Source organism: Phalacrocorax carbo, chromosome 27 (genome assembly GCF_963921805.1).
Source record: "Phalacrocorax carbo chromosome 27, bPhaCar2.1, whole genome shotgun sequence".
NCBI classification, from domain to species: domain Eukaryota; kingdom Metazoa; phylum Chordata; class Aves; order Suliformes; family Phalacrocoracidae; genus Phalacrocorax; species Phalacrocorax carbo.
In genome coordinates this window covers 3,381,925-3,404,980 of record NC_087539.1, presented here as the reverse complement: position 1 = coordinate 3,404,980, position 23,056 = coordinate 3,381,925, and the positions used below count along the sequence as shown (strand labels likewise).

At 62.2% G+C, this 23,056-nt stretch overlaps 2 protein-coding genes across 3 annotated transcripts in view; one reads left to right on the top strand and one right to left on the bottom strand.

The window, feature by feature from the left end:
- Nucleotides 1-23,056, bottom strand: part of LOC135317799 (tubulin alpha-1C chain-like) — an 887,270-nt gene that overhangs the window by 853,012 nt on the left and 11,202 nt on the right. The gene's annotated exons all lie outside the window — the stretch shown is intronic.
- LOC135317762 (acrosin-like) lies at nt 3,869-5,909 on the top strand. Its single transcript, XM_064474169.1, has 4 exons — nt 3,869-4,065; nt 4,403-4,668; nt 4,951-5,133; nt 5,539-5,909. Exons 1-4 carry the CDS (start codon nt 3,887-3,889, stop codon nt 5,907-5,909), a joined length of 999 nt encoding a protein of 332 aa, XP_064330239.1. The 5' UTR covers nt 3,869-3,886.

Genomic DNA, 23,056 nt, shown 5'->3' with positions numbered 1-23,056 from the left:
ACCCCAGCGAAACCTCCAGAGGACACAGGCAGCTCCTTCCTCTTCAGCCCCTGCACAGGGGCACCACCACCAGCTCCTCCACGAAACACGCATACAAATGTTAGATGTGCCAACCAGGAATGAGGTACTGCTGGTCTTGTTATTCACAAACCGAGAAAACCTGCTCTGTAGTATCTCGGTTAGTGAGAGCCTTGGCTGCAGGGACCACAATATTGTGGAGTTCGGGGTCCTGCTGAGCGTGCTGAAGGTCAGCTCTAAGACAAGGGTTCTGGATCTTAGAACCCTTAGAAGAGCAAACCTCAGTGCACTCAGGGCTCAGCTGGGAGGGATTCGGTGGGAGGCTTCCATGGAATACAAAGGAGCTAGCGAGAGCTGGGAATTCTTCAAGAACTTTCTATTGGAAGCACAAAACCTGTTTATCCCCTACAAAGGAAAGGGAAGTCAGCGGAGCAAGAGGCCCCCTTGGCTCAACCATGACCTCCTGGGTCTTCTCAAATCCAAAAGGGAAGCACAGCAGAGATGGAGAAGTGGAGGACTATCCGTCGAGAGCTACAAGAGCATTGCCAGAGTGTGCAGAGATGCAGTTAGAAAAGCAAAAGCCCAGCTCGAATTGAAACTGGCTGTAGATGTGAAAAATAACAAGAAAGGTTTCTTCAGGGGTGTCAACCATAAGCAGGAAAAGAAGGAAAACATAGGCCCACTCTTAAATGGCAAAGGAGAGTCAATCACCAATGAGGCAGAAAAGGCAGAGGTCCTCAACAATTTCTTCACCTCTGTCTTTACCAGCACTGCCGCGTCCCAGGCTTTGGGAACAAAATTGCCAGTTGATCCAAACACCGACCCACCAACAGTGAAGGAATAGTTAGTACATGCATTACTACAGGAGCTTGACCCCTACAAATCCATGGGCCCTGACCCATCCACCCAAGGGTGTTGAGAGAGCTGGCTGACACCATCGCAAGGCCACTCTCCGTAATCTTTGAGAAGTCGTGGAGAACGGGGGATGTCCCAGAGGACTGGAGGAAGGCAAATGTTACCCCTATCTACAAGAAAGGCTCGCGGGAGGGTCCAGGCTACTATAGGCCCATCAGCCTTACTTCAATCCCTGGGAAAGTTATGGAATGAATCCTCCTGGGGGCCGTCACAAGTCAAATGAAGCACGTTGACTGGGAAAAGTTAACATGGGTTCGCTAAAGGCAGATCGTGCTTGACAAACCTGGTGGCCTTCTATGACAGAGTGACTTGCCTGGTTGACATGGGGCAGGCGGTGGACATTGTCTGCCTGGACTTCTCCAAGGCGTTTGATACGGTCCCCCCCAGTCTCCTCCTGGAGAAATTAAAGCGTTAAGGCCCAGACAAGGGGTCTGTGCAGTGGGTGGGGACCTGGCTGACAGGCCGCACCCAAAGGGTGGTGGTAAATAGCTCCTTTTCCAAGTGGTGACCTGCCACTAGTGGGGCCCCCCAGGGATCGATATTGGGCCCAATGTTATTCAATATCTTCCTGAGTGATCTGGATAACGGGATCCAGTGTAGCCTGATGAAGTTTGCGGATGACACCAAGTTGAGTGGGGAAGTAGACGCTCCAGAAGGGAGAGCTGCTCTGCAGGGAGGTCTGGGTAGGCTGGAAGAGTGGGCCAGCAGGAACCTTATGAAGTTCAACAAGGAGGAGTGTAAGATCATGCACCTGGGAAAACATAATCCGGGAGTGCAGCACAGACTGGGATCCACCTGGCTGGAGGGCAGCTCTGTGGAAAGGGCCCTGGGGGTCCTGGTGGACGGGAGCCTCAACATGAGGGAACAGTGGCTGCTGCGGCCAAGAAGGCCAACGGGATGCTGGGCTGCATCAAAAAGGGCATCGCCAGCAGAGAGAAAGAAGTCATTATCCCGCTCTGCTCAGCGCTGGTCAGGCCACACCTGGAGCACTGTGTGCAGTTCTGGTCCTCGCTGTACAAAAAGGATGTGGCCAGGCTGGAAGGGGCCCAGAGAAGGGCCACCAGGATGATCACAGGACTGGGCAGCTGCCATACAAGGATAGGCTGGGAGAGCTGGGTTTGTTCAGCCTTGAGAAAAGGAGGCTCAGAGGGGATCTCATCACCACGTACCAGTACTTAAGGGGTAGCAACAAAGAAGACGGAGACTCCCTTTTCACACGGAGTCCCATGGAGAGGGCAAGGGGGATGGACACAAGTTGCTCTTGGGGAGATGCCGATTGGACACGAGAGGGAAGTGTTTCACAGTGAGGACAGTCACCATTGGAGTAACCTCCCCAGGGAAGTGGCTGACTCGGCCTCGTTGGGCACCTTCAAGAGTTGTCTGGGCAGGGTGCTGGGCTGTCTTATCTAGACTGCGCTCTTCCTAGAAAGGTTGGACTAGATGATCCCTGAGGTCCCTTCCAACCTGGGATTCTGTGATTCTGTGAATCAGTAGAGATGACCATGCTGCAATTGCTTTCTTACCAACGTAAGGTTTGTTCCAATGGGTGTAGGGAACAAATCTTGGTACCATGTCCAGTTAGACTGTAGTAAATGCTGAGACCTGACAGGAGCTGAATAGTTAAAGCGCATGCCAGAATTTTGGCAAAATCACGGATACAGCTATTTGAGTGATTGCTTATATCTGCAGTAACATTGCTGAGAAATATACCCTCACAAAGGGTTCTCACCCAAGCACATCCGTTCCCAATACACACCGGTACAGTTTCAGAGGTTTTGTTGGGATGCATCTCAAAATGGCAACTACTTTCTTCGGCGTCAAGGAAAACACTGCGCTCTGAGCAAGAGAGCAACCCCGTTCCAGTTGGTTGCTGGTTGCTCCCACGGGTCTCATCCTAGCAATCTTGTAGCCGGTGCACACACCCATGGTCTCTGGTGAAAATGAGAGCCAGAGAGGGAGAGAACGCTTGGAGTTTTGGGAGGCTAGGCAGGCGCAGAGCCCCACTGCTGGTGCAGCTGTGAAAGGGCTGCCAAGGGCTGCTGAGGCCCAGCAATAGCTTTCAGTGCTGGCACCTTTTGTGTGGGAGCAGTTCTTGGACATTGTGAACTTTGGAGCCTGCCTCCGGTGAAAATGAGGCGCAGAGGCGGAGAGAGCGTTCGGGTGTTTGGGAGGCTGGGCAGGCACAGAGCCCCAGTGGGTTTTTCCTGCTAGCTTTTAGCAGGCAGTGCTCGGAGCCAGGCGCTGCTGCCTGCCACGGGGGGGCCTGCACACCCTCAGCCTGCAAGCAGAGCGTTCCACGGGGCCCTGTCGGGGGTGTCCGATCCCAGGTTCTGCATCCCCTCCTGCTCTGAACCCGCCATGACTCCCCCCGCCTCCCCGAGAGCCCACCACGCCCAGTGCCCGGAACCAGCGACTCTGTGACATCAGCCCCAGGGCCGAGGGCTCCGCAGGCAGCGCGAGCACTGCGGGCACTACGTCGCCTGCTGCACTGGTGGCGACGAGCCCTCCGGTCTTGCAGCTGCCACGTGACGCTGTCGGCAATGACTTTGCTGGCCGTCCTGGTCCTGCTGGCCGCGTGCTGGCCTGTGTACGGCACATGGGACAACTGTGGGTAAGTGGCCCGAGGCTCGGGGAGGGAGCTGGGGCACCCCTTAGGGCGTTCACCGGAGGGTGCCCGCTTGTCCTCTGTGACCGCCCCACAGCTTCCCGAGCCCTATGTGGGAGCCTCCTTTCCTCGCCGGCACCCAGGCTGCTGGCACAACTCGCCTACAGGGCTACAACGGGAACTGGGGCGGACGGACTCACGCCCCACGGCGTTCCCTGGCCCTGCTGGCCATGCAGCGCCTTGTGGGGAGGGAAGACGGCTGACATTCAGCCTCAACAGCAGCCAGCCAGCCAGCCAGCACGACAGTAAGGAGTTTCTGGTTACAGAGGGACCTGCGGGCTCCGGCCCATGGCTTCTCACTACGGCACGTTGCGCGTCGTGGGCGGCACAGATGCCCAGCCAGGGGCCTGGCCCTGGATCGTCAGCATCCAGGATCCTGGGAAAACAGGCACGGGGCATATATGCGGAGGGTCCCTCATCAGCCCACAGTGGGTCCTCACAGCAGCCCACTGCTTCATCAAGGCTAGGTAAGGAGGACCAGGCAACGGGGACAGCCCCACACCACCGGCAGGTACCACATCCGCAGCACCACGTGCTACTCCCATCCCGCTTCCTTGCAGTACGCCCAGTGCCTGGGCACTGCAGAGCCCTCCTGAGACGCTGCTCAGGACAAGGCTGGGCTCGTGCCGCTGCTTCCTAGCAGCCTCCAGCTCGACGTTCCTGCAGCCTAAGGCGTGCTAGGGCAGTCGCACCCTCCGTAGCGCTGCTTCCCGCTCTCCCCGGGCAAGCAGAAGGCAGGGAGCTGCTGGACTGCTGCAGCACGTGGCTCTGCTCCCCTCACCTCTCTCTCCATCTGCCTTCCAGGCACATCACCATGTGGCGCGTGGTGATCGGGGCCACTCGGTTGACTCAGCTGGGCCCCGAGGCCCAAGTGCGCAATATTAAGCGGCTCCTGGCTCACGAACACTACACTAGTATCTCGGAGAGGAACGACATTGCGTTGCTGGAATTGGACCAGCCTGTCCAGTGCAGCTCCTACATACAGCTTGCCTGCGTGCCTGACGCCTCGCTGAGAGTGTCAGAGATGACAGCCTGCTACATCAGTGGTTGGGGTTCCACGACTGCAAGATGTGAGTTCCCAACGAGTACTCGTGTCCTGAGGGCAGGCTTGGCACGCTGGGGAGACTGGGCTTGGGCTTCCGGGCAGCAGAGGCGAAAGCCGGAGTCAGGCTGTGGGGACGTACGCCTAGAGAGAGGCGGGCCTGACCCTTTACCCAAAGCAAGACCGAAGGGACGCAGCGGTACGATGCCTCTCAGGATGCAAAGCCAAGCCCTAGGGAAGGGGTTCACCCCGAGAGGGGGGGAGAACTGGCAGCCAGCTGCTGGGTCTTAATTCCTTTCTGTGCTCACAGCTGGAGGCTCGACTGATGTCCTGCAGGAGGCCAAGGTCCGCCTCATTGACGTCAACCTCTGCAACAGCAGCTGGTGGTACAGAGGGGCCATCCACAGCCACAACTTGTGTGCCGGCTATGCGCAGGGTGGCATCGACACCTGCCAGGTGGGAGCGCGCTACAAGTCAAGCCCCAGCAGCACAGGCAGCCCTGGCACCACCGCCCAGGCGTACCCTGGCGTGCGCGTTGCTTGCCAGGTCACCCTCCCACCGCTCTTGGGGCTGGCGCTCACCTCCCCTTCCCCAGCTGCACGTCCCTGCCCAGTGCCCCCCTTGTCCCGGAGGCCTGCGACTCTGCCCAGAAAGCCCAGCCAATGCTCTTGGCAGATCCCGGTCCTGCAACAGCCGCCTGCCACATACCCAGCATCAGAGTGGAGAGATGAGATGAGAGCCCTGCCTTGCAGGCCCATCGCCCCTTCCTAGAAAAGCTTCTCTAGGCTCCAGCGCCTCAGCAGAGCCGTGCTCTGCGCTGAATACAGCTCCGGCAGGTGCTGAGAGACAGGAGGAGACAGCCACAGTGCTGGCAGAGGCCACCCAACACCACCCTAAGCCGCTCTTAATCCTCCGCTGCAGGGTGACAGCGGTGGTCCTCTCGTCTGCAAAGACAACAACGCGGACTACTTCTGGCTTGTCGGAGTGACGAGCTGGGGGAAAGGCTGTGCCAGAGCAAAACAGCCCGGAGTCTACACCTCCACTCAGCACTTTTACGACTGGATCTCGGTGCAGATGGGCCTGCGCCCAGCAGTAACGGCTACTCCAGCGCCACGGCCAGGCTTCACCTCAACCCCCTTTCAGAGGCCGAGGCCAACACCAACGCAACCGGGCAGGTTTACGCCCTGCCCGTTTCCACGCCAGAAGCTGGTGGAATTCTTTAATGTGCTGCAGGAGCTCCTGCAGGTCCTGAGGGGAAAAAGGGCTTGAGCAGCAGCACGAAGAGCACGCAGCGCAGGCTGCGGTGTACCACGACCATTTCCCCCTGGGGCAACGCCTGCTGCTGCAACGGCCGCCTCCGTGTCTAAGGCCTGCTCTGTCCTGCCCGTGCTCCTCGAGTGCCCGCAAACGCTGAAGGTGTCTTAGTTCTGGAAATAAAGTTGCCATTCTTCACAGACAAGCACGCTTCGGTCCAATTCAGCTCCTGCGCAAGGCAAGGACTTCCATGGCCGGCACCTGCAAAGGGAGGCTGCAGGCAGCCGCGTAGGGCACAAAGGGGCTCAGAAACTCACTCAAAAGGGCCGAAAGCGTGCCTGGTCTGAGAGGAGGGTGCTCAGCGCCACCGTGGGATTGTTATCCCAAAAAGCGCATTCGTTTGCCGGGTGTGCAAAACGCAATGTCTTGGCACGGCCCCGGCTGCTCCCTGCCAGCTTCTCCAGCCGCTCGCAGGTTTGCCCTCCGAGGGCAAAGGCCCTGTCGCGTGGAGGCTGGAGCCACCCGACCTGCCAAGCCCTGAACGCGGCGCCGCTGCACGCAGCCGCTCCAAGGGTGCAGCTGAAGCACGTGGGTCACTGCCTGCCTGCCCCCTGCCCCCACCCCTTCCTCCTGCTGTCCCCCCGCGTGCCGCAGCTGCGCTCTGAGCAAGAGGGAGACCCCATTGCTCTTGGGAGCCCGCAAGCCCAGTGCCTGCGGGGGCTAGAGCAGAGGGCTGCTCTTTATGTTTCCCCTTCCTGGGCTGTGGTTCCGCCTCGGGGCTGGATGCTGGATCCCGTTGGGGATGGATGCTTGAGCCCTGTGCTGGAGCCCACGCGGTGTGGCCGTCCGTGCACGTGCACACACCCATGGTCTCTGGTGAAAATGAGAGCCAGAGAGGGAGAGAACGCTTGGAGTTTTGGGAGGCTAGGCAGGCGCAGAGCCCCACTGCTGGTGCGGCTGTGAAAGGGCTGCCAAGGGCTGCTGAGGCCCAGCAATAGCTTTCAGTGCTGGCACCTTTTGTGTGGGAGCAGTTCTTGGACATTGTGAACTTTGGAGCCTGCCTCCGGTGAAAATGAGGCGCAGAGAGCGAGAGGCATCGAGAGGGACGAGGGTGATACGCCGGTTGTTTTGCAGGTGGAAAAGCACTGTGCCCACATGGTGTCCTGGCTGCAGGAGGTTAAGCAGGAAAATGAGGGAGTGCTGAAAGGGCTGGGGGAAAAGAGATGGGTGCCCACAGGCCCCGGGGCGGGAGGGCTCCACAGCGTGCGTTCCTTGGCAAAAAAGCGCTCTTATGGCAGAGTCTCTGGCTCTGCTTCAGGAAGCTGTGGCGCCTCCTGCCAGGTAAAGGGGGTGGGATTCGCTCCTTAAGTAGCTTGTTTACCACCAAAATTGACACTTTGGTGAGATGCTCCGCCGGAGCAAGCACGAGGAGCACTGTCAGGCCTTCCCAAAGGAGATTGTCCCACGGGAGAGCTGGCAGAATTTCTTGCTTCTCTGAGTCACTTTGGAGAGAGCCCGACCCGAAGGTTGGGCTCTTTAACCCAGCCACATTCAGCAGAGCATCCTCCAGGTGTCCGTCTCACCCCCCCGGCTCTCCGAGAGGTATGCAGGCAGCAAAGGCACCTTCTGCCAAAGTGCTCCACGCTTCAGCCTGCCACCCTGGGGAGGTCACTCGGGAAGAGCCGCAGGGGGTTGAGCCACCTCGGTGTCCCCTAGAGCTGGGCTGCGTGTAGATGTAGGCCACACTCAGAGAGCACCAACTTGCCGGGCTTTGTGGGATGCCTGTGACGCAACCGGGGCGGAGCTGCGTGGCCATTCCCGTGTCACCCTGATTATTGTTGCCAGGGGGTGTGCGCATGGGACCCACGCTAAGGGGGACGTGAAGATCCACATCTTCCCCCTAGTAATGCTCTAGGCTTCAGTCAAAGCCCACACCCGTCAGTTCCCCCCCGCAGACCCTGACCCCTCAGCTCCCCTCTTCAGACACATCGAATCCCTTCAGTTCCTCTCACGGTCCCTCCCTCCTTCTCCTCAGGTCCCCCCTGCACACCCTCCATTGCCTTCACTTCTCGGCAGGCACCCCATCATCTCAGTTCTCTCCAGACACCCCCAGCCCCCGCAGCTCCCCCTACCCAGACCCTCCCGATCCCGCCAGTTGCCCCCAGAAAGCCCGCTCCTTTCAGGTACCCCAGGTACCTAGTCCCCTCAAGGTCCTGCTTCCTCCAGAACCCCCCTGGCCCGGTCCCTGGCCAGGCCCCACACTCATGATGCTGGGCAAGTCAGCCTACTTGGGGTCAGGTGTGGCTGGGGGGCATTTTTGAGGGATTTGGGCAATGGGAGGGAGTTATTCTGCCTGCCACAGTCTGGGCGGAGGGCGATGGTGGGGAGCTGTTCCCACCAAACAGGGGGGAGGCTGAGGGTGGGGACTTGTTGCCTCCCCACCCGGGAGTGGTGACACCACAGAAGAACATAGCAAGGCAGCTGGGGACAATTCACAGGGAAAACTAAATCCAGCCGGTTGCACCGAGCACCGGCAAGGCCGGTTTGCTCCTTCCAGTGGTTCCTGCTGGAGATGGTTCCCGTTTCGGCCCGAGAGCGGTGCTGTAGCAGAGGTTTGCTCTCCCGCCAGCGAGCAAAGGCAGAAAGGCGTGCAAAGGAGCCTGAGCAGGGCTCAAATGCAGCAGAGGGGGGCGTGGGGGAGGGCAGCCAGGAGGGGGCGAGGCCGGTGTGACTGCCGCCGCTTCGGGGCCCGGGAGCACTGCCGACGGGGCGGGGCCGGCTGTGAGGAGCCATGATGGGTGTGTGAGCGACCCCGCCCCTTGCAGCAGGAGCTGCTTGCTCGTTGGTAGAGCAGAAGGCCGGAGGGCGCTGATTGGCTGCTGCACCCTACAGGAGGGTGGTTGAGCAGGGGTGGGTAGGTGGTGCTCGCTGGGGGTGTTGGGTGCAGAGGGTGGTCAGATGTGGGCCGTGTGCAGAGTTAGGCCTGAGGGTGCCCCTGCCTGGCGCCCCCCGGCCGGTGCCTGCGAGGCCGGAGAAGAGAGGGGGCACGAGGGAGAAGGCAGTGCCCGAGGGGAGCTGTGTGGGCCATAATGCGGAGGGGAGTGCACTCGTGAGAGTGCCCGGGTGCCTGGTGGCTGCTCCTGGCTGAGAGGAGCGCTTGCAGGTGACCAAGAGGTGTTTCTGCAGACCCTGAGCCCCTGCTCTCCTTTCCGCATGCAGGAGGAGAACCATCAGGGCACGCACGATGCCCCGCAGATGCTCAGCAGTAAGGCTGGTGTCCTCTCCTCTGCCCACGTCCCAGAGCTGCGCAGGCTGGGGCTCAGCGGTTCGAAGGGGCCGCTGGAGGTCATCTTGTCTCGTCCAGCCCCGCTGCGCAAGGAGGGTCACCTCGCTGCGCTGGGCCAGCGGCTGCGGGCAGAAGCGTGACTGGGGAGGACATTTTCCCCAGGAGATGGGGGTGTCCATCCCTTCGCTATGCGTGGCCCTGTGATTTGCCCAGTCTCCCAGTGCCCTGGGGCAGTGGGGCAGCAAGTGGGCATGGCCCTGGGGCTGGAGAGGGACGAGGGTGATACGCTGGTGGTTTTGCAGGTGGAAAAGCACTCTGCCCACATGGTGTCCTGGCTGCAGGAGTTTAACCAGGGGACTGAGGTAGTGCTGAAAGGGCTGGGGGAAAAGAGATGGGTGCCCACAGGCCCCGGGGTGGGAGGGCTGGAGAAGGGTGGCAGCGGACTCCGGGACTCAGACCCTTCCTTCTCCCAGGTGCTGCGTCAGCAAATAAAAAGTCTTGAAGAGGCACTGGAGGAGGAGGAGATGTGGTGAGTTGGGCCCCTCGCCCCACACAGGTGTCTAGGGCGGTCTCTGCAGCACCCAGAGCGATGGGGCTGCCAGTGCTGGAGCCAGGCAATGGTGTGGGGGGTATGTGCAGCACACGGTGTGACAGGGGAGCCCATTCCCTGCCTGCCTGGGGTGCTGTATGGTTGGAAGGGGACCCAATGCATGGCCCTGGAGGTCTGTAACTCGTCCAACCATGCCCTGTTGCCTGCAGCCAGCAGCAGAGGAAGAAGGAGGCAGAGGTGCCGGGGACTACACTGCCGGAGCTGGTGGAAGCACAGCTGGAAAGGGGGATGCCCGTGCCAGCCCCTGCCCTGGCCAGCGGGGTCTCCCTGGGAACCGGGGTCCATGGAGGTCACAGCCACGCACGGGCTATGCTCCTGCGTGAGGCAGAGGCCAGTGGCACCGAGCGACTCCAGCTGTCCCGGCTGCGCTGCAGGGCGCGACAAGTGTCCTTGCTCTGTGTTGACCTGCAGGAGAGGGACATGCTGGCGAGGAGACGCGGCTTCATTTATTGGCTGCAGTGAGTGTCCCCAGTGGGTGCCGTGGGGCCCGCTCCCGGGCAGCGGCTGGCATGGGCCGGACCCCTGCTCCAGCCAGCAGGGCTCACAAGCTGGGGAGCAGCTGGCTGGCTGTGGGCTTTGCAGCTGGGAAGTGCTCAGCGTTGCTTTTCCCTGAGCCAGGGCTCTTTCCTGGGCTTGCGGCGTCTCGTGCACCACCCTGCCCGGGGGAGCAATGAGAAATGGCGGGGGAAGCAGGCTGTGGGGCTCCCAGAACACACCCTGCATCCCATAGGCAGGATCTGGTTGGGACGCATCCAGCCTGCCCTGCCTCCCATCCCTCTTCTGCCCCACAGGACGCTCATCCTGCTCTTGGTCAGCCTGCAGCTGGCTGTCGGCTTTGCTCTGGCTGCTGTTGTCCTCTACGCCTCCTGGTACGACCCCGAGCTCTTCCACCGCCTGCTGTTGCATGTGCTGTGTGAGACCAACATCGACCAGGCAATTGCACTGGGAAAGATCTTCCCCAGGGTCATGGACGGGCCGCTGCCCTTCTGACAGCCCCCCACCCTCAATAAAGCCTTTTCTACCTGAACCTCCATGTACTGGGGTGTGTTTGTTGGGGCGCGCGGAGAGGGTCTTGCCCCGCATGCCAGTCCCTGCATACCCTCGAGGCCAGGGCCAGTCTCAGCTGCTAGGCACTGGGTGCCACCCCGCCGCCTGCCGCAAGCTGGGTCCCTGCGTGCCAGCCTCAGCTGCCCTCCCTCCTGCCCTCCGTCCCCGCACGGTATTGATGCCACTGTAGAACCAGGGGGAACCACCGTCTTCTCAGGCCACGGTAGATTTTATTCTCCACCATTGGAGGCTGGCAACCCTTTAGCAATGTCCTGGCCAGCCCCTGTAAGTGAGTCTGAGAGTACTGAGGCACCAGGAACTGGGGACACATTTCCTCGCAGGCCAGCCCCATGGCCCCCGCATGCTCCACTGCCTTCCTCCCCACAGCTCCCCACAACCCTGCAGGTACTCACCTGCCCTCTCACCTTACAGCCCCTATGGACCCCACGCGGCCCATCCCACGCCACAGCACCCAACCCTGTGTCCTTCTCCCTCCCCAAAGTCCCCATGACCTTGGTCTCCCCGCCTGCCCAGGCTCTCATCGCTGGTGGTCCCACAGCCCTGTGGCTCCTCGGCCCCATCCCCAGCGGTGCGCTCCCCATGGCCCCGTTGCCGGTCGCTCCCACGGGTCTCGTTCTAGCAATCTCGTAGCCGCTGGCCCTGTCCCCAGGGCCCCGCCCCTGCTGACCCCACAGCCACCGCCCGGCACGGCCCCGGCTGCTCCCTGCCAGCTTCTCCAGCCGCTCGCAGGTTTGCCCTCCGAGGGCAAAGGCCCTGTCGCGTGGAGGCTGGAGCCACCCGACCTGCCAAGCCCTGAACGCGGCGCCGCTGCACGCAGCCGCTCCAAGGGTGCAGCTGAAGCACGTGGGTCACTGCCTGCCTGCCCCCTGCCCCCACCCCTTCCTCCTGCTGTCCCCCCGCGTGCCGCAGCTGCGCTCTGAGCAAGAGGGAGACCCCATTGCTCTTGGGAGCCCGCAAGCCCAGTGCCTGCGGGGGCTAGAGCAGAGGGCTGCTCTTTATGTTTCCCCTTCCTGGGCTGTGGTTCCGCCTCGGGGCTGGATGCTGGATCCCGTTGGGGATGGATGCTTGAGCCCTGCGCTGGAGCCCACGCGGTGTGGCCGTCCGTGCACGTGCACACACCCATGGTCTCTGGTGAAAATGAGAGCCAGAGAGGGAGAGAACGCGTGGAGTTTTGGGAGGCTAGGCAGGCGCAGAGCCCCACTGCTGGTGCGGCTGTGAAAGGGCTGCCAAGGGCTGCTGAGGCCCAGCAATAGCTTTCAGTGCTGGCACCTTTTGTGTGGGAGCAGTTCTTGGACATTGTGAACTTTGGAGCCTGCCTCCGGTGAAAATGAGGCGCAGAGAGCGAGAGGCATCGAGAGGGACGAGGGTGATATGCCGGTTGTTTTGCAGGTGGAAAAGCACTGTGCCCGCATGGTGTCCTGGCTGCAGGAGGTTAAGCAGGAAAATGAGGGAGCGCTGAAAGGGCTGGGGGAAAAGAGATGGGTGCCCACAGGCCCCGGGGCGGGAGGGCTCCACAGCGTGCGTTCCTTGGCAAAAAAGCGCTCTTATGGCAGAGTCTCTGGCTCTGCTTCAGGAAGCTGTGGCGCCTCCTGCCAGGTAAAGGGGGTGGGATTCGCTCCTTAAGTAGCTTGTTTACCACCAAAATTGACACTTTGGTGAGATGGTCCGCCGGAGCAAGCACGAGGAGCACTGTCAGGCCTTCCCAAAGGAGATTGTCCCACGGGAGAGCTGGCAGAATTTCTTGCTTCTCTGAGTCACTTTGGAGAGAGCGCGACCCGAAGGTTGGGCTCTTTAACCCAGCCACATTCAGCAGAGCATCCTCCAGGTGTCCGTCTCACCCCCCCGGCTCTCCGAGAGGTATGCAGGCAGCAAAGGCACCTTCTGCCAAAGTGCTCCACGCTTCAGCCTGCCACCCTGGGGAGGTCACTCGGGAAGAGCCGCAGGGGGTTGAGCCCCCTCGGTGTCCCCTAGAGCTGGGCTGCATGTAGATGTAGGCCACACTCAGAGAGCACCAACTTGCCGGGCTTTGTGGGATGCCTGTGACGCAACCGGGGCGGAGCTGCGTGGCCATTCCCGTGTCACCCTGATTATTGTTGCCAGGGGGTGTGCGCATGGGACCCACGCTAAGGGGGACGTGAAGACCCACATCTTCCCCCTAGTAATGCTCTAGGCTTCAGTCAAAGCCCACACCCGTCAGTTCCCCCCCGCAGACCCTGACCCCTCAGCTCCCCTCTTCAGACACATCGAATCCCTTCAGTTCCTCTCACGGTCCCTCCCTCCTTCTCCTCAGGTCCCCCCTGCACACCCTCCATTGCCTTCACTTCTCGGCAGGCACCCCATCATCTCAGTTCTCTCCAGACACCCCCAGCCCCCGCAGTTCCCCCTACCCAGACCCTCCTGATCCCGCCAGTTGCCCCCAGAAAGCCCGCTCCTTTCAGGTACCCCAGGTACCTAGTCCCCTCAAGGTCCTGCTTCCTCCAGAACCTCCCTGGCCCGGTCCCTGGCCAGGCCCCACACTCATGATGCTGGGCAAGTCAGCCTACTTGGGGTCAGGTGTGGCTGGGGGGCATTTTCGAGGGATTTGGGCAATGGGAGGGAGTTATTCTGCCTGCCACAGTCTGGGCGGAGGGCGATGGTGGGGAGCTGTTCCCACCAAACAGGGGGGAGGCTGAGGGTGGGGACTTGTTGCCTCCCCACCCAGGAGTGGTGACACCACAGAAGAACATAGCAAGGCAGCTGGGGACAATTCACAGGGAAAACTAAATCCAGCCGGTTGCACCGAGCACCGGCAAGGCCGGTTTGCTCCTTCCAGTGGTTCCTGCTGGAGATGGTTCCCGTTTCGGCCCGAGAGCGGTGCTGTAGCAGAGGTTTGCTCTCCCGCCAGCGAGCAAAGGCAGAAAGGCGTGCAAAGGAGCCTGAGCAGGGCTCAAATGCAGCAGAGGGGGGCGTGGGGGAGGGCAGCCAGGAGGGGGCGAGGCCGGTGTGACTGCCGCCGCTTCGGGGCCCGGGAGCACTGCCGACGGGGCGGGGCCGGCTGTGAGGAGCCATGATGGGTGTGTGAGCGGCCACGCCCCTTGCAGCAGGAGCTGCTTGCTCGTTGGTAGAGCAGAAGGCCGGAGGGCGCTGATTGGCTGCTGCACCCTATAGGAGGGTGGTTGAGCAGGGGTGGGTAGGTGGTGCTCGCTGGGGGTGTTGGGTGCAGAGGGTGGTCAGATGTGGGCCGTGTGCAGAGTTAGGCCTGAGGGTGCCCCTGCCTGGCGCCCCCCGGCCGGTGCCTGCGAGGCCGGAGAAGAGAGGGGGCACGAGGGAGAAGGCAGTGCCCGAGGGGAGCTGTGTGGGCCATAATGCGGAGGGGAGTGCACTCGTGAGAGTGCCCGGGTGCCTGGTGGCTGCTCCTGGCTGAGAGGAGCGCTTGCAGGTGACCAAGAGGTGTTTCTGCAGACCCTGAGCCCCTGCTCTCCTTTCCGCATGCAGGAGGAGAACCATCAGGGCACGCACGATGCCCTGCAGATGCTCAGCAGTAAGGCTGGTGTCCTCTCCTCTGCCCACGTCCCAGAGCTGCGCAGGCTGGGGCTCAGCGGTTCGAAGGGGCCGCTGGAGGTCATCTTGTCTCGTCCAGCCCCGCTGCGCAAGGAGGGTCACCTCGCTGCGCTGGGCCAGCGGCTGCGGGCAGAAGCGTGACTGGGGAGGACATTTTCCCCAGGAGATGGGGGTGTCCATCCCTTCGCTATGCGTGGCCCTGTGATTTGCCCAGTCTCCCAGTGCCCTGGGGCAGTGGGGCAGCAAGTGGGCATGGCCCTGGGGCTGGAGAGGGACGAGGGTGATACGCCGGTGGTTTTGCAGGTGGAAAAGCACTCTGCCCACATGGTGTCCTGGCTGCAGGAGTTTAACCAGGGGACTGAGGTAGTGCTGAAAGGGCTGGGGGAAAAGAGATGGGTGCCCACAGGCCCCGGGGTGGGAGGGCTGGAGAAGGGTGGCAGCGGACTCCGGGACTCAGACCCTTCCTTCTCCCAGGTGCTGCGTCAGCAAATAAAAAGTCTTGAAGAGGCACTGGAGGAGGAGGAGATGTGGTGAGTTGGGCCCCTCGCCCCACACAGGTGTCTAGGGCGGTCTCTGCAGCACCCAGAGCGATGGGGCTGCCAGTGCTGGAGCCAGGCAATGGTGTGGGGGGTATGTGCAGCACACGGTGTGACAGGGGAGCCCATTCCCTGCCTGCCTGGGGTGCTGTATGGTTGGAAGGGGACCCAATGCATGGCCCTGGAGGTCTGTAACTCGTCCAACCATGCCCTGTTGCCTGCAGCCAGCAGCAGAGGAAGAAGGAGGCAGAGGTGCCGCGGACTACACTGCCGGAGCTGGTGGAAGCGCAGCTGGAAAGGGGGATGCCCGTGCCAGCCCCTGCCCTGGCCAGCGGGGTCTCCCTGGGAACCGGGGTCCATGGAGGTCACAGCCACGCACGGGCTATGCTCCTGCATGAGGCAGAGGCCAGTGGCACCGAGCAACTCCAGCTGTCCCGGCTGCGCTGCAGGGCGCGACAAGTGTCCTTGCTCTGTGTTGACCTGCAGGAGAGGGACATGCTGGCGAGGAGACGCGGCTTCATTTATTGGCTGCAGTGAGTGTCCCCAGTGGGTGCCGTGGGGCCCGCTCCCGGGCAGCGGCTGGCATGGGCCGGACCCCTGCTCCAGCCAGCAGGGCTCACAAGCTGGGGAGCAGCTGGCTGGCTGTGGGCTTTGCAGCTGGGAAGTGCTCAGCGTTGCTTTTCCCTGAGCCAGGGCTCTTTCCTGGGCTTGCGGCGTCTCGTGCACCACCCTGCCCGGGGGAGCAATGAGAAATGGCGGGGGAAGCAGGCTGTGGGGCTCCCAGAACACACCCTGCATCCCATAGGCAGGATCTGGTTGGGACGCATCCAGCCTGCCCTGCCTCCCATCCCTCTTCTGCCCCACAGGACGCTCATCCTGCTCTTGGTCAGCCTGCAGCTGGCTGTCGGCTTTGCTCTGGCTGCTGTTGTCCTCTACGCCTCCTGGTACGACCCCGAGCTCTTCCACCGCCTGCTGTTGCATGTGCTGTGTGAGACCAACATCGACCAGGCAATTGCACTGGGAAAGATCTTCCCCAGGGTCATGGACGGGCCGCTGCCCTTCTGACAGCCCCCCACCCTCAATAAAGCCTTTTCTACCTGAACCTCCATGTACTGGGGTGTGTTTGTTGGGGCGCGCGGAGAGGGTCTTGCCCCGCATGCCAGTCCCTGCATACCCTCGAGGCCAGGGCCAGTCTCAGCTGCTAGGCACTGGGTGCCACCCCGCCGCCTGCCGCAAGCTGGGTCCCTGCGTGCCAGCCTCAGCTGCCCTCCCTCCTGCCCTCCGTCCCCGCACGGTATTGATGCCACTGTAGAACCAGGGGGAACCACCGTCTTCTCAGGCCACAGTAGATTTTATTCTCCACCATTGGAGGCTGGCAACCCTTTAGCAATGTCCTGGCCAGCCCCTGTAAGTGAGTCTGAGAGTACTGAGGCACCAGGAACTGGGGACACATTTCCTCGCAGGCCAGCCCCATGGCCCCCGCATGCTCCACTGCCTTCCTCCCCACAGCTCCCCACAACCCTGCAGGTACTCACCTGCCCTCTCACCTTACAGCCCCTATGGACCCCACGCGGCCCATCCCACGCCACAGCACCCAACCCTGTGTCCTTCTCCCTCCCCAAAGTCCCCATGACCTTGGTCTCCCCGCCTGCCCAGGCTCTCATCGCTGGTGGTCCCACAGCCCTGTGGCTCCTCGGCCCCATCCCCAGCGGTGCGCTCCCCATGGCCCCGTTGCCGGTCGCTCCCACGGGTCTCGTTCTAGCAATCTCGTAGCCGCTGGCCCTGTCCCCAGGGCCCCGCCCCTGCTGACCCCACAGCCACCGCCCGGCACGGCCCCGGCTGCTCCCTGCCAGCTTCTCCAGCCGCTCGCAGGTTTGCCCTCCGAGGGCAAAGGCCCTGTCGCGTGGAGGCTGGAGCCACCCGACCTGCCAAGCCCTGAACGCGGCGCCGCTGCACGCAGCCGCTCCAAGGGTGCAGCTGAAGCACGTGGGTCACTGCCTGCCTGCCCCCTGCCCCCACCCCTTCCTCCTGCTGTCCCCCCGCGTGCCGCAGCTGCGCTCTGAGCAAGAGGGAGACCCCATTGCTCTTGGGAGCCCGCAAGCCCAGTGCCTGCGGGGCCTAGAGCAGAGGGCTGCTCTTTATGTTTCCCCTTCCTGGGCTGTGGTTCCGCCTCGGGGCTGGATGCTGGATCCCGTTGGGGATGGATGCTTGAGCCCTGTGCTGGAGCCCACGCGGTGTGGCCGTCCGTGCACGTGCACACACCCATGGTCTCTGGTGAAAATGAGAGCCAGAGAGGGAGAGAACGCTTGGAGTTTTGGGAGGCTAGGCAGGCGCAGAGCCCCACTGCTGGTGCGGCTGTGAAAGGGCTGCCAAGGGCTGCTGAGGCCCAGCAATAGCTTTCAGTGCTGGCACCTTTTGTGTGGGAGCAGTTCTTGGACATTGTGAACTTTGGAGCCTGCCTCCGGTGAAAATGAGGCGCAGAGAGCGAGAGGCATCGAGAGGGACGAGGGTGATACGCCGGTTGTTTTGCAGGTGGAAAAGCACTGTGCCCACATGGTGTCCTGGCTGCAGGAGGTTAAGCAGGAAAATGAGGGAGTGCTGAAAGGGCTGGGGGAAAAGAGATGGGTGCCCACAGGCCCCGGGGCAGGAGGGCTCCACAGCGTGCGTTCCTTGGCAAAAAAGCGCTCTTATGGCAGAGTCTCTGGCTCTGCTTCAGGAAGCTGTGGCGCCTCCTGCCAGGTAAAGGGGGTGGGATTCGCTCCTTAAGTAGCTTGTTTACCACCAAAATTGACACTTTGGTGAGATGCTCTGCCGGAGCAAGCACGAGGAGCACTGTCAGGCCTTCCCAAAGGAGATTGTCCCACGGGAGAGCTGGCAGAATTTCTTGCTTCTCTGAGTCACTTTGGAGAGAGCCCGACCCGAAGGTTGGGCTCTTTAACCCAGCCACATTCAGCAGAGCATCCTCCAGGTGTCCGTCTCACCCCCCCGGCTCTCCGAGAGGTATGCAGGCAGCAAAGGCACCTTCTGCCAAAGTGCTCCACGCTTCAGCCTGCCACCCTGGGGAGGTCACTCGGGAAGAGCCGCAGGGGGTTGAGCCACCTCGGTGTCCCCTAGAGCTGGGCTGCATGTAGATGTAGGCCACACTCAGAGAGCACCAACTTGCCGGGCTTTGTGGGATGCCTGTGACGCAACCGGGGCGGAGCTGCGTGGCCATTCCCGTGTCACCCTGATTATTGTTGCCAGGGGGTGTACGCATGGGACCCACGCTAAGGGGGACGTGAAGATCCACATCTTCCCCCTAGTAATGCTCTAGGCTTCAGTCAAAGCCCACACCCGTCAGTTCCCCCCCGCAGACCCTGACCCCTCAGCTCCCCTCTTCAGACACATCGAATCCCTTCAGTTCCTCTCACGGTCCCTCCCTCCTTCTCCTCAGGTCCCCCCTGCACACCCTCCATTGCCTTCACTTCTCGGCAGGCACCCCATCATCTCAGTTCTCTCCAGACACCCCCAGCCCCCGCAGCTCCCCCTACCCAGACCCTCTCGATCCCGCCAGTTGCCCCCAGAAAGCCCGCTCCTTTCAGGTACCCCAGGTACCTAGTCCCCTCAAGGTCCTGCTTCCTCCAGAACCCCCCTGGCCCGGTCCCTGGCCAGGCCCCACACTCATGATGCTGGGCAAGTCAGCCTACTTGGGGTCAGGTGTGGCTGGGGGGCATTTTCGAGGGATTTGGGCAATGGGAGGGAGTTATTCTGCCTGCCACAGTCTGGGCGGAGGGCGATGGTGGGGAGCTGTTCCCACCAAACAGGGGGGAGGCTGAGGGTGGGGACTTGTTGCCTCCCCACCCGGGAGTGGTGACACCACAGAAGAACATAGCAAGGCAGCTGGGGACAATTCACAGGGAAAACTAAATCCAGCCGGTTGCACCCAGCACCGGCAAGGCCGGTTTGCTCCTTCCAGTGGTTCCTGCTGGAGATGGTTCCCGTTTCGGCCCGAGAGCGGTGCTGTAGCAGAGGTTTGCTCTCCCGCCAGCGAGCAAAGGCAGAAAGGCGTGCAAAGGAGCCTGAGCAGGGCTCAAATGCAGCAGAGGGGGGCGTGGGGGAGGGCAGCCAGGAGGGGGCGAGGCCGGTGTGACTGCCGCCGCTTCGGGGCCCGGGAGCACTGCCGACGGGGCGGGGCCGGCTGTGAGGAGCCATGATGGGTGTGTGAGCGGCCACGCCCCTTGCAGCAGGAGCTGCTTGCTCGTTGGTAGAGCAGAAGGCCGGAGGGCGCTGATTGGCTGCTGCACCCTATAGGAGGGTGGTTGAGCAGGGGTGGGTAGGTGGTGCTCGCTGGGGGTGTTGGGTGCAGAGGGTGGTCAGATGTGGGCCGTGTGCAGAGTTAGGCCTGAGGGTGCCCCTGCCTGGCGCCCCCCGGCCGGTGCCTGCGAGGCCGGAGAAGAGAGGGGGCACGAGGGAGAAGGCAGTGCCCGAGGGGAGCTGTGTGGGCCATAATGCGGAGGGGAGTGCACTCGTGAGAGTGCCCGGGTGCCTGGTGGCTGCTCCTGGCTGAGAGGAGCGCTTGCAGGTGACCAAGAGGTGTTTCTGCAGACCCTGAGCCCCTGCTCTCCTTTCCGCATGCAGGAGGAGAACCATCAGGGCACGCACGATGCCCTGCAGATGCTCAGCAGTAAGGCTGGTGTCCCCTCCTCTGCCCACGTCCCAGAGCTGCGCAGGCTGGGGCTCAGCGGTTCGAAGGGGCCGCTGGAGGTCATCTTGTCTCGTCCAGCCCCGCTGCGCAAGGAGGGTCACCTCGCTGCGCTGGGCCAGCGGCTGCGGGCAGAAGCGTGACTGGGGAGGACATTTTCCCCAGGAGATGGGGGTGTCCATCCCTTCGCTATGCGTGGCCCTGTGATTTGCCCAGTCTCCCAGTGCCCTGGGGCAGTGGGGCAGCAAGTGGGCATGGCCCTGGGGCTGGAGAGGGACGAGGGTGATACGCCGGTGGTTTTGCAGGTGGAAAAGCACTCTGCCCACATGGTGTCCTGGCTGCAGGAGTTTAACCAGGGGACTGAGGTAGTGCTGAAAGGGCTGGGGGAAAAGAGATGGGTGCCCACAGGCCCCGGGGTGGGAGGGCTGGAGAAGGGTGGCAGCGGACTCCGGGACTCAGACCCTTCCTTCTCCCAGGTGCTGCGTCAGCAAATAAAAAGTCTTGAAGAGGCACTGGAGGAGGAGGAGATGTGGTGAGTTGGGCCCCTCGCCCCACACAGGTGTCTAGGGCGGTCTCTGCAGCACCCAGAGCGATGGGGCTGCCAGTGCTGGAGCCAGGCAATGGTGTGGGGGGTATGTGCAGCACACGGTGTGACAGGGGAGCCCATTCCCTGCCTGCCTGGGGTGCTGTATGGTTGGAAGGGGACCCAATGCATGGCCCTGGAGGTCTGTAACTCGTCCAACCATGCCCTGTTGCCTGCAGCCAGCAGCAGAGGAAGAAGGAGGCAGAGGTGCCGGGGACTACACTGCCGGAGCTGGTGGAAGCACAGCTGGAAAGGGGGATGCCCGTGCCAGCCCCTGCCCTGGCCAGCGGGGTCTCCCTGGGAACCGGGGTCCATGGAGGTCACAGCCACGCACGGGCTATGCTCCTGCATGAGGCAGAGGCCAGTGGCACCGAGCGACTCCAGCTGTCCCGGCTGCGCTGCAGGGCGCGACAAGTGTCCTTGCTCTGTGTTGACCTGCAGGAGAGGGACATGCTGGCGAGGAGACGCGGCTTCATTTATTGGCTGCAGTGAGTGTCCCCAGTGGGTGCCGTGGGGCCCGCTCCCGGGCAGCGGCTGGCATGGGCCGGACCCCTGCTCCAGCCAGCAGGGCTCACAAGCTGGGGAGCAGCTGGCTGGCTGTGGGCTTTGCAGCTGGGAAGTGCTCAGCGTTGCTTTTCCCTGAGCCAGGGCTCTTTCCTGGGCTTGCGGTGTCTCGTGCACCACCCTGCCCGGGGGAGCAATGAGAAATGGCGGGGGAAGCAGGCTGTGGGGCTCCCAGAACACACCCTGCATCCCATAGGCAGGATCTGGTTGGGACGCATCCAGCCTGCCCTGCCTCCCATCCCTCTTCTGCCCCACAGGACGCTCATCCTGCTCTTGGTCAGCCTGCAGCTGGCTGTCGGCTTTGCTCTGGCTGCTGTTGTCCTCTACGCCTCCTGGTACGACCCCGAGCTCTTCCACCGCCTGCTGTTGCATGTGCTGTGTGAGACCAACATCGACCAGGCAATTGCATGGGAAAGATCTTCCCCAGGGTCATGGACGAGCCGCTGCCCTTCTGACAGCCCCCCACCCTCAATAAAGCCTTTTCTACCTGAACCTCCATGTACTGGGGTGTGTTTGTTGGGGCGCGCGGAGAGGGTCTTGCCCCGCATGCCAGTCCCTGCATACCCTCGAGGCCAGGGCCAGTCTCAGCTGCTAGGCACTGGGTGCCACCCCGCCGCCTGCCGCAAGCTGGGTCCCTGCGTGCCAGCCTCAGCTGCCCTCCCTCCTGCCCTCCGTCCCCGCACGGTATTGATGCCACTGTAGAACCAGGGGGAACCACCGTCTTCTCAGGCCACGGTAGATTTTATTCTCCACCATTGGAGGCTGGCAACCCTTTAGCAATGTCCTGGCCAGCCCCTGTAAGTGAGTCTGAGAGTACTGAGGCACCAGGAACTGGGGACACATTTCCTCGCAGGCCAGCCCCATGGCCCCCGCATGCTCCACTGCCTTCCTCCCCACAGCTCCCCACAACCCTGCAGGTACTCACCTGCCCTCTCACCTTACAGCCCCTATGGACCCCACGCGGCCCATCCCACGCCACAGCACCCAACCCTGTGTCCTTCTCCCTCCCCAAAGTCCCCATGACCTTGGTCTCCCCGCCTGCCCAGGCTCTCATCGCTGGTGGTCCCACAGCCCTGTGGCTCCTCGGCCCCATCCCCAGCGGTGCGCTCCCCATGGCCCCGTTGCCGGTCGCTCCCACGGGTCTCGTTCTAGCAATCTCGTAGCCGCTGGCCCTGTCCCCAGGGCCCCGCCCCTGCTGACCCCACAGCCACCGCCCGGCACGGCCCCGGCTGCTCCCTGCCAGCTTCTCCAGCCGCTCGCAGGTTTGCCCTCCGAGGGCAAAGGCCCCGTCGCGTGGAGGCTGGAGCCACCCGACCTGCCAAGCCCTGAACGCGGCGCCGCTGCACGCAGCCGCTCCAAGGGTGCAGCTGAAGCACGTGGGTCACTGCCTGCCTGCCCCCTGCCCCCACCCCTTCCTCCTGCTGTCCCCCCGCGTGCCGCAGCTGCGCTCTGAGCAAGAGGGAGACCCCATTGCTCTTGGGAGCCCGCAAGCCCAGTGCCTGCGGGGCCTAGAGCAGAGGGCTGCTCTTTATGTTTCCCCTTCCTGGGCTGTGGTTCCGCCTCGGGGCTGGATGCTGGATCCCGTTGGGGATGGATGCTTGAGCCCTGTGCTGGAGCCCACGCGGTGTGGCCGTCCGTGCACGTGCACACACCCATGGTCTCTGGTGAAAATGAGAGCCAGAGAGGGAGAGAACGCGTGGAGTTTTGGGAGGCTAGGCAGGCGCAGAGCCCCACTGCTGGTGCGGCTGTGAAAGGGCTGCCAAGGGCTGCTGAGGCCCAGCAATAGCTTTCAGTGCTGGCACCTTTTGTGTGGGAGCAGTTCTTGGACATTGTGAACTTTGGAGCCTGCCTCCGGTGAAAATGAGGCGCAGAGAGCGAGAGGCATCGAGAGGGACGAGGGTGATACGCCGGTTGTTTTGCAGGTGGAAAAGCACTGTGCCCGCATGGTGTCCTGGCTGCAGGAGGTTAAGCAGGAAAATGAGGGAGTGCTGAAAGGGCTGGGGGAAAAGAGATGGGTGCCCACAGGCCCCGGGGCGGGAGGGCTCCACAGCGTGCGTTCCTTGGCAAAAAAGCGCTCTTATGGCAGAGTCTCTGGCTCTGCTTCAGGAAGCTGTGGCGCCTCCTGCCAGGTAAAGGGGGTGGGATTCGCTCCTTAAGTAGCTTGTTTACCACCAAAATTGACACTTTGGTGAGATGCTCCGCCGGAGCAAGCACGAGGAGCACTGTCAGGCCTTCCCAAAGGAGATTGTCCCACGGGAGAGCTGGCAGAATTTCTTGCTTCTCTGAGTCACTTT

Excerpts from the sequence above, each read along its gene's own strand:
- LOC135317762 (XM_064474169.1), top strand. The coding sequence starts at position 3,887 with ATGGCTTCTCACTACGGCACGTTGCGCGTCGTGGGCGGCACAGATGCC. Across the intron at positions 4,669-4,950 it reads GGGTTCCACGACTGCAAGAT|CTGGAGGCTCGACTGATGTC; the intron begins GTGAGTTCCCAA and ends CTGTGCTCACAG. Across the intron at positions 5,134-5,538 it reads GTCAAGCCCCAGCAGCACAG|CCGCTCTTAATCCTCCGCTG; the intron begins GCAGCCCTGGCA and ends CACCACCCTAAG.